Here is a 14861-nt window from a genome sequence, read left to right as displayed (position 1 = left end):
CTATGGGACACCACTGATCACATGACCCCATGGTGACCTCCTATGGGACCCCGCTGATCACATGACCCCATGGTGACCTCCTATGGGACACCGCTGATCACATGACCCCATGGTGACCTCCTATGGGACACCACTGATCACATGACCCCATGGTGATCTCCTATGGGACCCCACTGATCACATGACCCCATGGTGACCTCCTATGGGACACCGCTGATCACATGACCCCATGGTGACCTCCTATGGGACACCTATGATCACATGACTCCATGGTGACCTCCTATGGGTCACTACTGATCACATGACCCCATGGTGACCTCCTATGGGACACCACTGATCACATGACCCCATGGTGACCTCCTATGGGACACTACTGATCACATGACTCCATGGTGACCTCCTATGGGACATCACTGATCACATGACTCCATGGTGACTTCCTATGGAACACTACTGATCACATGACTCCATGGTGACCTCCTATGGGACACCGCTGATCACATGACCCCATGGTGACCTCCCATGAGACAGCACTGATCATGTGACCCCATGGTGACCTCCTATGGGTCACTACTGATCACATGACCCCATGGTGACCTCCTATAGTACCCCACTGATCACATGACCCCATGGTGACCTCTTATGGGACAGCACTGATCACATGACTCCATGGTGACCTCCTATGGGACATCACTGATCACATGACCCCATGGTGACCTCCTATGGGACCCCACTGATCACATGACCCCATGGTGACCTCCTATGGGACACCGCTGATCACATGACTCCATGGTGACCTCCTATGGGACCCCGCTGATCACGTGACTTCATGGTGACCTCCTATGGGACATAACTGATCACATGACCCCATGGTGACCTCCTATGGGACCCCACTGATCACATGACCCCATGGTGACCTCCTATGGGACCCCACTGATCACATGACTCCATGGTGACCTCCTATGGGACAGCACTGATCACATGACCCCATGGTGACCTCCTATGGGACACCGCTGATCACATGACTCCATGGTGACCTCCTATGGGACCCCGCTGATCACGTGACTTCATGGTGACCTCCTATGGGACATAACTGATCACATGACCCCATGGTGACCTCCTATGGGACCCCACTGATCACATGACCCCATGGTGACCTCCTATGGGACCCCACTGATCACATGACCCCATGGTGACCTCCTATAGTACCCCACTGATCACATGACCCCATGGTGACCTCCTATAGTACCCCACTGATCACATGACCCCATGGTGACCTCCTATGGGACCCCACTGATCACATGACCCCATGGTGACCTCCTATGGGTCACTACTGATCACATGACCCCATGGTGACCTCCTATGGGACACCACTGATCACATGACCCCATGGTGACCTCCTATGGGTCACTACTGATCACATGACCCCATGGTGACCTCCTATGGGACACCACTGATCACATGACCCCATGGTGACCTCCTATGGGACACCACTGATCACATGACTCCATGGTGATCTCCTATGGGACACCACTGATCACATGACCCCATGGTGACCTCCTATGGGACAGCACTGATCACATGACCCCATGGTGACCTCCTATGGGACACCACTGATCACATGACCCCATGGTGACCTCCTATGGGAGAACACTGATCACATGACCCCATGGTGACCTCTTATGGGACAGCACTGATCACATGACCCCATGGTGACCTCCTATGGGACATCACTGATCACATGACCCCATGGTGACCTCCTATGGGACCCCACTGATCACATGACCCCATGGTGACCTCCTATGGGACACCACTGATCACATGACCCCATGGTGACCTCCCTATGAGACCCCACTGATCACATGACCCCATGGTGACCTCCTATGGGACCCCACTGATCACATGACCCCATGGTGACCTCCTATGGGACACCGCTGATCACATGACCCCATGGTGACCTCCTATGGGACACCACTGATCACATGACCCCATGGTGACCTCCTATGGGACCCCGCTGATCACATGACCCCATGGTGACCTCCTATGGGACACCGCTGATCACATGACCCCATGGTGACCTCCTATGGGACACCACTGATCACATGACCCCATGGTGATCTCCTATGGGACCCCACTGATCACATGACCCCATGGTGACCTCCTATGGGACACCGCTGATCACATGACCCCATGGTGACCTCCTATGGGACACCTATGATCACATGACTCCATGGTGACCTCCTATGGGTCACTACTGATCACATGACCCCATGGTGACCTCCTATGGGACACCACTGATCACATGACTCCATGGTGACCTCCTATGGGACACTACTGATCACATGACTCCATGGTGACCTCCTATGGGACATCACTGATCACATGACTCCATGGTGACTTCCTATGGAACACTACTGATCACATGACTCCATGGTGACCTCCTATGGGACACCGCTGATCACATGACCCCATGGTGACCTCCCATGAGACAGCACTGATCATGTGACCCCATGGTGACCTCCTATGGGTCACTACTGATCACATGACCCCATGGTGACCTCCTATAGTACCCCACTGATCACATGACCCCATGGTGACCTCTTATGGGACAGCACTGATCACATGACTCCATGGTGACCTCCTATGGGACATCACTGATCACATGACCCCATGGTGACCTCCTATGGGACCCCACTGATCACATGACCCCATGGTGACCTCCTATGGGACACCGCTGATCACATGACTCCATGGTGACCTCCTATGGGACCCCGCTGATCACATGACTTCATGGTGACCTCCTATGGGACATAACTGATCACATGACCCCATGGTGACCTCCTATGGGACCCCACTGATCACATGACCCCATGGTGACCTCCTATGGGACCCCACTGATCACATGACTCCATGGTGACCTCCTATGGGACAGCACTGATCACATGACCCCATGGTGACCTCCTATGGGACACCGCTGATCACATGACTCCATGGTGACCTCCTATGGGACCCCGCTGATCACGTGACTTCATGGTGACCTCCTATGGGACATAACTGATCACATGACCCCATGGTGACCTCCTATGGGACCCCACTGATCACATGACCCCATGGTGACCTCCTATGGGACCCCACTGATCACATGACCCCATGGTGACCTCCTATAGTACCCCACTGATCACATGACCCCATGGTGACCTCCTATAGTACCCCACTGATCACATGACCCCATGGTGACCTCTTATGGGACCCCACTGATCACATGACCCCATGGTGACCTCCTATGGGTCACTACTGATCACATGACCCCATGGTGACCTCCTATGGGACACCACTGATCACATGACCCCATGGTGACCTCCTATGGGACACCACTGATCACATGACTCCATGGTGATCTCCTATGGGACACCACTGATCACATGACCCCATGGTGACCTCCTATGGGACAGCACTGATCACATGACCCCATGGTGACCTCCTATGGGACACCACTGATCACATGACCCCATGGTGACCTCCTATGGGACCCCGCTGATCACATGACCCCATGGTGACCTCCTATGGGTCACCACTGATCACATGACCCCATGGTGACCTCCTATGGGAGAACACTGATCACATGACCCCATGGTGACCTCTTATGGGACAGCACTGATCACATGACTCCATGGTGACCTCCTATGGGACATCACTGATCACATGACCCCATGGTGACCTCCTATGGGACCCCACTGATCACATGACCCCATGGTGACCTCCTATGGGACACCACTGATCACATGACCCCATGGTGACCTCCTATGGGACACCACTGATCACATGACCCCATGGTGACCTCCCTATGAGACCCCACTGATCACATGACCCCATGGTGACCTCCTATGGGACCCCACTGATCACATGACCCCATGGTGACCTCCTATGGGACACCGCTGATCACATGACCCCATGGTGACCTCCTATGGGACACCGCTGATCACATGACCCCATGGTGACCTCCTATGGGACCCCGCTGATCACATGACCCCATGGTGACCTCCTATGGGACACCGCTGATCACATGACCCCATGGTGACCTCCTATGGGACACCACTGATCACATGACCCCATGGTGACCTCCTATGGGACCCCACTGATCACATGACCCCATGGTGACCTCCTATGGGACACCGCTGATCACATGACCCCATGGTGACCTCCTATGGGACACCTATGATCACATGACTCCATGGTGACCTCCTATGGGTCACTACTGATCACATGACCCCATGGTGACCTCCTATGGGACACCACTGATCACATGACTCCATGGTGACCTCCTATGGGACACTACTGATCACATGACTCCATGGTGACCTCCTATGGGACATCACTGATCACATGACCCCATGGTGACCTCCTATGGGACACCGCTGATCACATGACCCCATGGTGACCTCCCATGAGACAGCACTGATCATGTGACCCCATGGTGACCTCCTATGGGTCACTACTGATCACATGACCCCATGGTGACCTCCTATAGTACCCCACTGATCACATGACCCCATGGTGACCTCCTATGGGACCCCACTGATCACATGACCCCATGGTGACCTCCTATGGGTTACTACTGATCACATGACCCCATGGTGACCTCCTATGGGACATCACTGATCACATGACCCCATGGTGACCTCCTATGGGACCCCACTGATCACATGACCCCATGGTGACCTCCTATGGGTTACTACTGATCACATGACCCCATGGTGACCTCCTATGGGACACCACTGATCACATGACCCCATGGTGATCTCCTATGGGACATCACTGATCACATGACCCCATGGTGACCCCCCAATGGGACACCACTGATCACATGACCTCATGGTGACCTCCTATGGGACACCACTGATCACATGACCCCATGGTGACCTCCTATGGGACATAACTGATCACATGACCCCATGGTGACCTCCTATGGGACATCACTGATCACATGACCCCATGGTGACCCCCCAATGGGACACCACTGATCACATGACCCCATGGTGATCTCCTATGGGACAGCACTGATCACATGACTCCATGGTGACTTCCTATGGGACCCCACTGATCACATGACCCCATGGTGACCTCCTATGGGACATAACTGATCACATGACTCCATGGTGACTTCCTATGGGACCCCACTGATCACATGACCCCATGGTGATCTCCTATTGGTCACTACTGGAAGTGGAAGCTCTTTTTGCCCCAACACACACATAATAAGCCAGGCACAGAGCATTTCCTGTACCGAGATCCCTCCCAGCTCTCATATATACTCCGCCCACCGACCTCCAGTTACCTCAGACCCGCCCCCTTTCCCATCCCTCCCTCCCAATCCCCGCCTCCAATCCTCCATCTCCCGCCCCTCTCTCCTCTATCCCGCTCTCCGAACGAACACTCCCTTCCAGGCGCGCGTGCCAAAACCCCGCCCTCGGGGCTTGACCAAGAGAAAAACAAAGGGGCGGAGTCTGCACGTCTTTTAGACAAGCAAGTGGCGAAGGCTCAGGAATCCTTTACCAAGATGGCGGCGGCGGTGGTGCAGCGAGGAAAACATTCCTCCCGGAAACGGCGCTCCGGCGGAGAGGTTCCGTGTGTGAGCCGAGCTTCCTGTGCAGGAGTGTGTGTGCACCGGAGGACATGGAGGAGCCAGGTACGTGATCTCCGTCTGTATAGAATCCCATTCTATATATACGACCACTGTCTGTGTATTATCCACTCTCCCACATAAGTCAGTACACCCCCTAAGTGAAAATGTCCAAATTGGGCCCCAAAGTGTCCAATATTTTGTGTGTGCCATCCATGAGGTGTCACGTATGAGCGAGTGAGAGCGATAACACCAAACTACTTAACCACTAATGAGTCACATGACACTGGGGGAGGGAAAATGACTAATTGTGCCCAATTTGGACATTTTCACAGCAAATTTACACTGTTATACAAGCTGTACACCCCCCCCTCCCTCTCTGTGTACACCCCCCCCCCTTGTGTACACTCACTACACAACATTGTAGATACAAAGTGTCATTTCTTCAGTGTTTTCACATGAAAAGATACAAGGGGTGTACTTACTTTTGTCAGATACTAAAAATATGGGGGGTGGGGATTACTGTCTGTAGATCATATATGGGGGGGGTTGGATTGTATGATGTGTGGTCACCTGACTTTCTCCCCTCCCCCCCAGGTGATGAAGGCGACGCCCCCTCACATGGAGCTCATAAGAAGAAACATAAAAAACACAAAAAGCATAAGAAGAAGCATCACCAGGAAGTGGGCGGGACCTCCGGCTACTCCCCCCATCACCATTCCGACTCCTCCCACAAATCTCCCCACAAACCGCAACTCAAACTGAAAATCAAACTGGGAGGTCAAGTGCTGGGGACCAAGAAGTGAGTCGCACCCTTTGCTTCCCTTTTTTTTCCCCTTGGCCTTCCCCTTGCTTGCTTCCCTTGTTCCTCCCCCTTGCTTGCTTCCCTTGGCCCTTCCCCTTGGCCTGCCCCTTGCTTCCCTTGGCTCTTCCCCCTTGCTTGCTTCCCTTGGCCCTTCCCCTTGGCCTGCCCCTTTCTTCCCTTGGCCCTTCCCCCTTGCTTGCTTCCCTTGGCCCTTCCCCCTTGCTTGCTTCCCTTTTTTTTCCCTTCCTTTTTTTCCCTTGGCCCTTCCCCCTTGCTTGCTTCCCTTGGCCCTTCCCCCTTGCTTGCTTCCCTTTTTTTTCCCTTCCCTTTTTTTCCCTTGGCTCTTCCCCCTTGCTTCCCTTGGCTCTTCCCCCTTGCTTCCCTTGGCTCTTCCCCCTTGCTTCCCTTGGCTCTTCCCCCTTGCTTCCCTTGGCCCTTCCCCCTTGCTTTTCTGGCCCTTCCCCCTTGCTTGCTTCCCTTGGCCCTTCCCCCTTGGCTCTTCCCCCTTGCTTCCCTTGGCTCTTCCCCCTTGCTTCCCTTGGCTCTTCCCCCTTGCTTCCCTTGGCTCTTCCCCCTTGCTTCCCTTGGCTCTTCCCCCTTGCTTCCCTTGGCCCTTGCTTCCCTTGGCTCTTCCCCCTTGCTTCCCTTGGCCCTTCCCCCTTGCTTTTCTGGCCCTTCCCCCTTGCTTGCTTCCCTTGGCCCTTCCCCCTTGGCTCTTCCCCCTTGCTTCCCTTGGCTCTTCCCCCTTGCTTCCCTTGGCTCTTCCCCCTTGCTTCCCTTGGCTCTTCCCCCTTGCTTCCCTTGGCCCTGCCCCCTTGCTTCCCTTGGCCCTGCCCCCTTGCTTCCCTTGGCCCTGCCCCCTTGCTTCCCTTGGCCCTGCCCCCTTGCTTCCCTTGGCCCTTCCCCCTTGCTTCCCTTGGCCCTTCCCCCTTGCTTCCCTTGGCCCTTCCCCCTTGCTTCCCTTGGCCCTTCCCCCTTGCTTGCTTCCCTTGGCCTCTTCCCCCTTGCTTGCTTCCCTTGGCCTCTTCCCCCCTTGCTTGCTTCCCTTGGCCTCTTCCCCCCTTGCTTGCTTCCCTTGGCCTCTTCCCCCCTTGCTTGCTTCCCTTGGCCTCTTCCCCCCTTGCTTGCTTCCCTTGGCCTCTTCCCCCCTTGCTTGCTTCCCTTGGCCTCTTCCCCCCTTGCTTGCTTCCCTTGCTTGCTTCCCTTGGCCTCTTCCCCCCTTGCTTGCTTCCCTTGGCCCTTCCCCCCCCCTTGCTTGCTTCCCTTGGCCCTTCCCCCCCCTTGCTTGCTTCCCTTGGCCCTTCCCCCCCCCCCCGTGCTTGCTTCCCTTGGCCCTTCCCCCCCCCTTGCTTGCTTCCCTTGGCCTCTTCCCCTTGGCTCTTCCCCCTTGCTTGCTTCCCTTGGCCTCTTCCCCCCCTTGCTTGCTTCCCTTGGCCCTTCCCCCCCCCCTTGCTTGCTTCCCTTGGCCCTTCCCCCCCCCCTTGCTTGCTTCCCTTGGCCCTTCCCCCCCCTTGCTTGCTTCCCTTGGCCCTTCCCCCCCCCCCGTGCTTGCTTCCCTTGGCCCTTCCCCCCCCCTTGCTTGCTTCCCTTGGCCTCTTCCCCTTGGCTCTTCCCCCTTGCTTGCTTCCCTTTCCTTCCTTCCCCCCTTGCTTGCTTCCCTTGGCCCTTCCCCCCCCCCTTGCTTGCTTCCCTTGGCCCTTCCCCCCCCTTGCTTGCTTCCCTTGGCCCTTCCCCCCCCCGTGCTTGCTTCCCTTGGCCCTTCCCCCCCCCTTGCTTGCTTCCCTTGGCCTCTTCCCCTTGGCTCTTCCCCCTTGCTTGCTTCCCTTGGCCTCTTCCCCCTTGCTTGCTTCCCTTTCCTTCCTTCCCCCGTGTTCTGAGTGAAGTGTCCCCTCTGAGAGTCGGTTGATGGGGACATACGGAAGGGGCGGTGTGTTGGGATCCCATGCAGCGGCTCTCTCCTCCTGTATGAGGGGCGGAGACACTGACCATTACTTCTCCAGGTAGGAAGGGGCGGGGCCAGGTTTGACTTCTTGGGGAAGTCGGAGATCTGTACGTGACTGCGGCTGCTCCTGGGTTTTCTCTGCTGATCTAATCATTTTCCCATCGCATGTCTCTGGATTTTGTATATGAATGGAGGAGATTGGACTGACTGGTTCCTGAATTCTGCCTGCACTGACCTCCTGTGTGCCCCTCCCCCCCTCCTCTCTCTCTCTGCAGTGTCCCCACGTTCACGGTGGTCCCGGAGGTGCCGCAGTCTCCGCTCAGGGTGGTGGACGAGGACGAGGAGCCGATGGAAGGAGTCCCTATAGAGCAATACCGGGCCTGGCTGGGTGAGAACTCGCTGATCCTCCTAGAGCTTCACGGGTCCGTATTGGGTGGGCACAGCTCCGCCCCCTTTCACTGTATGGGGGGCTATGTTGCTGAGCGCGGCCGCTGTATAAGGGGGGGGCTACGTTGCTGAGCGCCGCCACTGTATAGGGGGGGGGCTACGTTGCTGAGCGCCGCCACTGTATAGGGGGGGGGGCTACGTTGCTGAGCGCCGCCACTGTATAGGGGGGGGGGGCTACGTTGCTGAGCGCCGCCACTGTATAGGGGGGGGGGGCTACGTTGCTGAGCGCCGCCACTGTATAGGGGGGGGGGGGGGCTACGTTGCTGAGCGCCGCCACTGTATAGGGGGGGGGCTACGTTGCTGAGCGCCGCCACTGTATAGGGGGGGGGGCTACGTTGCTGAGCGCCGCCACTGTATAGGGGGGGGGGGGGCTACGTTGCTGAGCGCCGCCACTGTATGGGGGGGGGGCTACGTTGCTGAGCGCCGCCACTGTATAGGGGGGGGCTACGTTGCTGAGCGCAGCCACTGTATGGGGGGGGCGGGGCTACATTGCTGAGCGCAGCCACTGTATGGGGACGGGGTGGGGCTACATTGCTGAGCGCAGCCACTGTATGGGGGGGGGTGGGGCTACATTGCTGAGCGCAGCCACTGTATGGGGGGGGTGGGGCTACATTGCCAAGCACCACCAATGTATAGGGAGTGCCGTCATCCTAATGCATGGGCCACTCTACCCTCCGGTGGCGGCTCCTGGTGGGTTGGGTTGCTGAAATATGGCGGTTGGCACATCACTTGTGACCGTCATTTATTGCGGGAACGGGCGGGGGGGGATGGGGGTTGCGCGCTCAGGTAGAGTGCCCGGTCTGTGACCGTGTTCTGGATCCTCCCTACAGATGAGGACAGTAATCTGGACCCTCTGCCTTCCTCAGTGGGGCCCCCCCGGGAGACCGAGCAGGACGAGGAGAACCGCTGGTTGGACGCGCTGGAGAGAGGAGAGCTGGACGTCAACGGAGACCTGAAACGCAACACTGATGAGTCGCTGCTGACCGCACGTCAGGTGAGGGGGCGGTCCTAGCCCTTCAAAACTTTCCTCTCGAGGGGCGGACCCATCCATCATAACATCCTCTCTGAGGGGCGGGACCATACTATCTTCTGTGGGGCGGGCCCATCACAACATCATGACCTCCCCCCTCCTGGACCTCCTGAGGGAGCAGAACCCAAAACGTTCCCCCCCCCCACCACTGCCAGTGTCCGTCCAATACACGACTCCACCAGTGTCCTTCCACAACATGACCCTTCCTGGACCCCCCCCCCCCCGAGGGGGCAGACCATGACATCCCCCACCCTGGACACCCCCCCACTCCCAGTGTCTGTCCAATACACGATTCCACCAGTGTCCTTCCACTACATGACCCTTCCTGGACCCCCCCTCCCCCCTTGAGGGGGCAGAACCCATGATGTTCCCCTTCCTGGACCCGCCCCCCTCCCCCTGAGGCAGACCCATGACATTGTTCACCCCCCCCCCCCCCCCCCGCTGGACACCACCATGTTCCCCATCCTGGACCTTCTTCCATGAGGGGGCAGACCCATGACGTTGTGTCCCCTGCCCCCCCTTTCCTGGACCCCCCCTGAAGGGGCAGACCCATGACGTTCTTCTCCCCCCCCCCCCCCCGACCCATGATGTTGTTCACCCCCCTCTTGCTGGACCCCACTATGTTCCCCTTTCTGGACCTTCTTCCCTGAGGGGGCAGACTCATGACGTTCCCGCTTCTGGACCCTCCTGAGGGCAGACTCATGACGTTTCTGCCCCCCCCCCCCCCATCCTGGACCCCTCCTGAGGGCAGACTCATGACGTCCCCCGCCCCCATCCTGGACCCTCCCGAGGGGGCAAACCCATGACGTTCCCGGACCCTCCTGAGGTGGCAGACTCATGAGGTCCCCCCGCCCCCTTCCTGGACCCTCCTGAGGGCAGATTTATGACGTCCCCCCCTGCCCCCATCCTGGACCCCCCTGAGGTGGCAGACCCATGACGTTCCTGGACCCTCCTGAGGGCAGACTCATGACGTCCTGCCCCCATCCTGGATCCCCCTGAGGGGGCAGACTCATGACGTTCCCGCTCCTGGACCCTCCTGAGGGCAGACCGATCACAGTGCCCCTCTAGTCCCTCTGATCTGCTTTGCCTCCAGTCTATGAAGTTTATGGTTCTGGGTGCGGTCAGATGAATAACAACCTTTTATTTTCTCTCTACAGAAAGCCCTCCTACAGAAGCAGCAGACCCCGCCCATGCCTCTGTACCCTCCCGCCGTCTACGCCCGCCCCCTGCCTGAGCTGTCCCAGGAGATGTTGGTGAAGAGGGAGGAGAAGGCCCGGAAAAGACGCCTGCAGGCCGCCAAGAAGGCCGAGGAGAGCAAGAAGCAGACCATCGAGAGGCTGACCAAAACCTCCAAGACGCGGGGCGCCAAACCCAGCCAAGGGAGGCGCGGACGCCAGCCGCCCTGCCCCACCGTCCGCTACCAGCACACCGCCCACGGCATCACCTTGTCCTATCCCGTGGGAGTGCCGTACCCAACCCCCGCCGAGCCACGCCCCGCTCTGCCGGCGCCACAGCTCTGCGGAGTCCGCGGCTGCACCAACCTCAAACGCTACGCCTGTTCCAAGACTCTGATCCCGCTGTGCAGCCTCGAGTGCTACCGCAAGAACCTGGAGGGGGCGCCGGACACCACGGCCTGAGATGGGACTGGAGAGTCTTCAGTCCACCACTCCCCCATATTTGTGGTCCCATTTCTGAGAGACCCAGGGACTGGAGAGGGTTGGACTGTGGGTCCAGGGCACCGTGGTCCTGGGGAGGGGGTTGGTGGGTCCAGGGCACCGTGGTCCGGGGGAGGGGGTTGGTGGGTCCAGGGCACCGTGGTCCGGGGGAGGGGGTTGGTGGTGGACCTTTCTGGACTCCGAGCCACAAGGACTTTGTATATAGAGTGTTCTGCACAGTGTCCGGACTGACATCCAGTCTCTGGAATGTCATTGGAGCACACAGGTCACATGACTTTAGCTCCTCCCTCCCGGCACTCGGCGTGGGGCACAAATAATTTTATTTTTTATAGAAATCTGCGATTGTATTGTGATAAATGGAAATTAAAGTGTGAAGAGCGATTGACTATGAAGTGTCCTGCACTGAGGTTCTGTAATACTTGCCCCATTTATGGTGCTGTCACCCCCCCCCACAATACAGTGCCCCGCCTCTTCTGAGTTACGTGATGCCCGGTGTCGTGCCACACACTTCCTGTGATCTCAGGGTAGCAAGGGCCCTGCCCTCTAGACAGCTGTTGGTGGATAAGTTCTATATTAGAAGAACTTTGAAGCTAAGACTTCACCGGCGTCCTTGCCACTAGACGCGGCGGCTGGGGCCCCTGATTGAAGGAGGGTGGCTCTGGGGGGCCCTGATTGAAGGAGGGTGGCTCTGGGGGACTCTGATTGAAGGAGGGTGGCTCTGGGGGGCCCTGATTGAAGGAGGGTGGCTCTGGGGGACCCTGATTGAAGGAGGGTGGCTCTGGGGGACCCTGATTGAAGGAGGGTGGCTCTGGGGGACTCTGATTGAAGGAGGGTGGCTCTGGGGGGCCCTGATTGAAGGAGGGTGGCTCTGGGGGGCCCTGATTGAGGGAGGGTGGCTCTGGGGGGCCCTGATTGAAGGAGGGTGGCTCTGGGGGACTCTGATTGAGGGAGGGTAGCTCTGGGGGACCCTGATTGAAGGAGGGTGGCTCTGGGGGACCCTGATTTTTTTTTTTTTATTATTATTATTTGAACTGACATTTTATGTAATAAAAATTAAAATGCATTGTATAACAATGTCACAATACGGATCACTCCCAACTGTGCAGACACTTGTAGCACTGCAATGACACCTGTGTGTAGACAGGGGGCGACAAAGCCACCTATGGAACCCGTCCTATCATGCAGAAAAACCAAGGACATCCGTTGTCGAAAAAAGCGCCGAGAGCGCGCGCGGCGAACATCTGTCCGTTGAAGAAAAAATAAAACAACTGTCAGCGATGGAGCATACTGACGGTCGTATTGTCCGATTAAAACACGTCGGATGGTGTGTGGGCCTTTATAGCGACTCCAGTGCTGAAGATTCCCCTGCAGTAGTCTGTCCCCGCCCCCCTCTCACGGGGCCCTATCAAAGGGCGTCGCTCTTTTGCTGGTACCCGACAGCCCCCCAATTAAAATGTGTTGACCCAATCAGAGTCTTGCTTGGGGTTGACCTTTAACCACTTGTCCACCAACTTTTTTTCTTGCGCGGTATTTGCGCAATCATTTTTCAAACGCCTTTTTTTTGGGGGGGGGGGGGGGGGGACGGTTTCATGAATTAAAAAATAACAAAACACTAAAGTCAGCCCAATTTTTTTTGTAGAATGTGAAAGACGACGTTACGCCGAGTAAATAGATACCTAACATGTCACGCTTTTTAAAATTGCGCACACTCGTGGAATGGCGCCCAACTTCGGTACTTAAAAATCTCCATAGGCGACGCTTAAATTAACGTTTTTTACAGGTTACTATTTTCGAGTTGCAGAGGAGGTCTGGTGCTAGAATTGTTGCACGCGCTCTAACGCACGCGACGATACCTCACATGTGGGGGTTTGAACGGCGTTTACATATGTGGGCGGGACTTGCATGCGCGTTCGCTTCTGCGCGCGAGATAACGGGGACAAAGCCGTTTAATTTTAGTTTTATTTTACTTCATTTTTTTTTGATCACTTTTATTCCTATGACAAGGAATTATAATAGGAATCAGTGTGACAGGTCCTCTCTATGGAGAGAGGCGGGGTCGCAGAAGCGAACGCGCATGCAAGTTCCACCCACATATGTAAACGCCGTTCAAACCCCACATGTGAGGTATCGTCGCGTGCGTTAGAGCGCGAGCAACAATTCTAGCACTAGACCTCCTCTGTAACTCGAAAATAGTAACCTGTAAAAAACGTTAAAGCGTCGCCTATGGAGATTTTTAAGTACCGAAGTTTGGCGCCATTCCATGAGCGTGCGCAATTCTAAAGCGTGACATGTTAGGTATCTATTTACTCGGTCAATAAGACCCCACATCTCTCCTCCAGGCTTACAAGCATGAAATCGGTGGAAAAAATCACCGATCACATGCCGACAGCCGCGACTGCGGCTTTGTTTACTTTTGGGGTACCGGGCGTGACGTTATGACGTTATGGGCCTCCGACGGTCATAGAGGTGACTGGTGACCATCTGGTCACCAGTCATCTCTATGCTTTCCAGGCAGCGCCGTCCGATTCGCTCTCCGGGCCCCCGATGGCACGGGAGAGCCCGGAGAAGCACCGGATGGCGGCGGGAGGAGGGGGTCGTCCCCTCCCGCCGCCTATAAGAACGATCGAGCGGTGGAACCGCCTCTATGATCGTTCTTATGGTGCGCGGAATCGGCGGCTGAAGACGGCGATATCTGAATGATGCCTCTAGCTGCCCCCGTCAATCAGATATCACCGCACAAAGCCGAGGACGTCATATGACGTCCTCCGGTGGACAAGTGGTTAATTTTGGCGTAAAAGTACCAACCCCACATTACAAAAGTTCTGAGGTCCTCCCACCAACCAACAAGAGCCAAACTGATGAGAGAGAAAACTGAGGAGAGAGAAAACTGAGGAGACAGAAAACCGAGGAGAGAGAAAACCGAGGAGAAAGAAAACCGAGGAGAAAGAAAACTGAGGAGAGAGAAAACTGAGGAGAGAGAAAACTGAGGAGAAAGAAAACTGAGGGGAAAGAAAACTGAGGGGAAAGAAAACTGAGGAGAAAGAAAACTGAGGAGAGAGAAAACTGAGGAGAAAGAAAACTGAGGAGAGAGAAAACTGAGGAGGGAGAAAACTGAGGAGAAAGAAAACTGAGGAGGGAGAAAACTGAGGAGAAAGAAAACTGAGGAGAAAGAAAACAGAGGAGAGAGAAAACTGAGGAGAGAGAAAACTGAGGAGGGAGAAAACTGAGGAGAAAGAAAACTGAGGAGAAAGAAAACTGAGGAGAAAGAAAACTGAGGAGAAAGAAAACTGAGGAGAAAGAAAACTGAGGAGAGAGAAAACTGAGGAGGGAGAAAACTGAGG

General features: G+C 56.2%; 1 protein-coding gene across 2 annotated transcripts; it reads left to right on the top strand.

The window, feature by feature from the left end:
• The first annotated feature begins 5558 nt into the window (after nt 1-5558).
• Nucleotides 5559-11494, top strand: INO80B (INO80 complex subunit B). 2 transcript variants are annotated; one of them, XM_040328767.1, is made up of 5 exons: nt 5559-5686; nt 6218-6422; nt 8643-8755; nt 9681-9808; nt 11002-11494. In XM_040328767.1, the coding sequence occupies exons 1-5, from the start codon at nt 5674-5676 to the stop codon at nt 11479-11481; spliced, it is 939 nt and encodes a 312-aa protein (XP_040184701.1). In that variant the 5' UTR covers nt 5559-5673; the 3' UTR covers nt 11482-11494. The 2 variants fall into 2 exon arrangements, with proteins under 2 accessions (XP_040184701.1, XP_040184628.1); XM_040328694.1 differs by having other exon boundaries at nt 5560-5686; nt 9645-9808.
• The last annotated feature ends 3367 nt before the right edge of the window (nt 11495-14861 follow it).

This window comes from Rana temporaria, chromosome 1 (genome assembly GCF_905171775.1).
Source record: "Rana temporaria chromosome 1, aRanTem1.1, whole genome shotgun sequence".
NCBI lineage: Eukaryota > Metazoa > Chordata > Amphibia > Anura > Ranidae > Rana > Rana temporaria.
The sequence above is the reverse complement of the archived record's forward strand: the minus strand, read 5'-3'. Positions and strand labels throughout refer to the sequence as shown.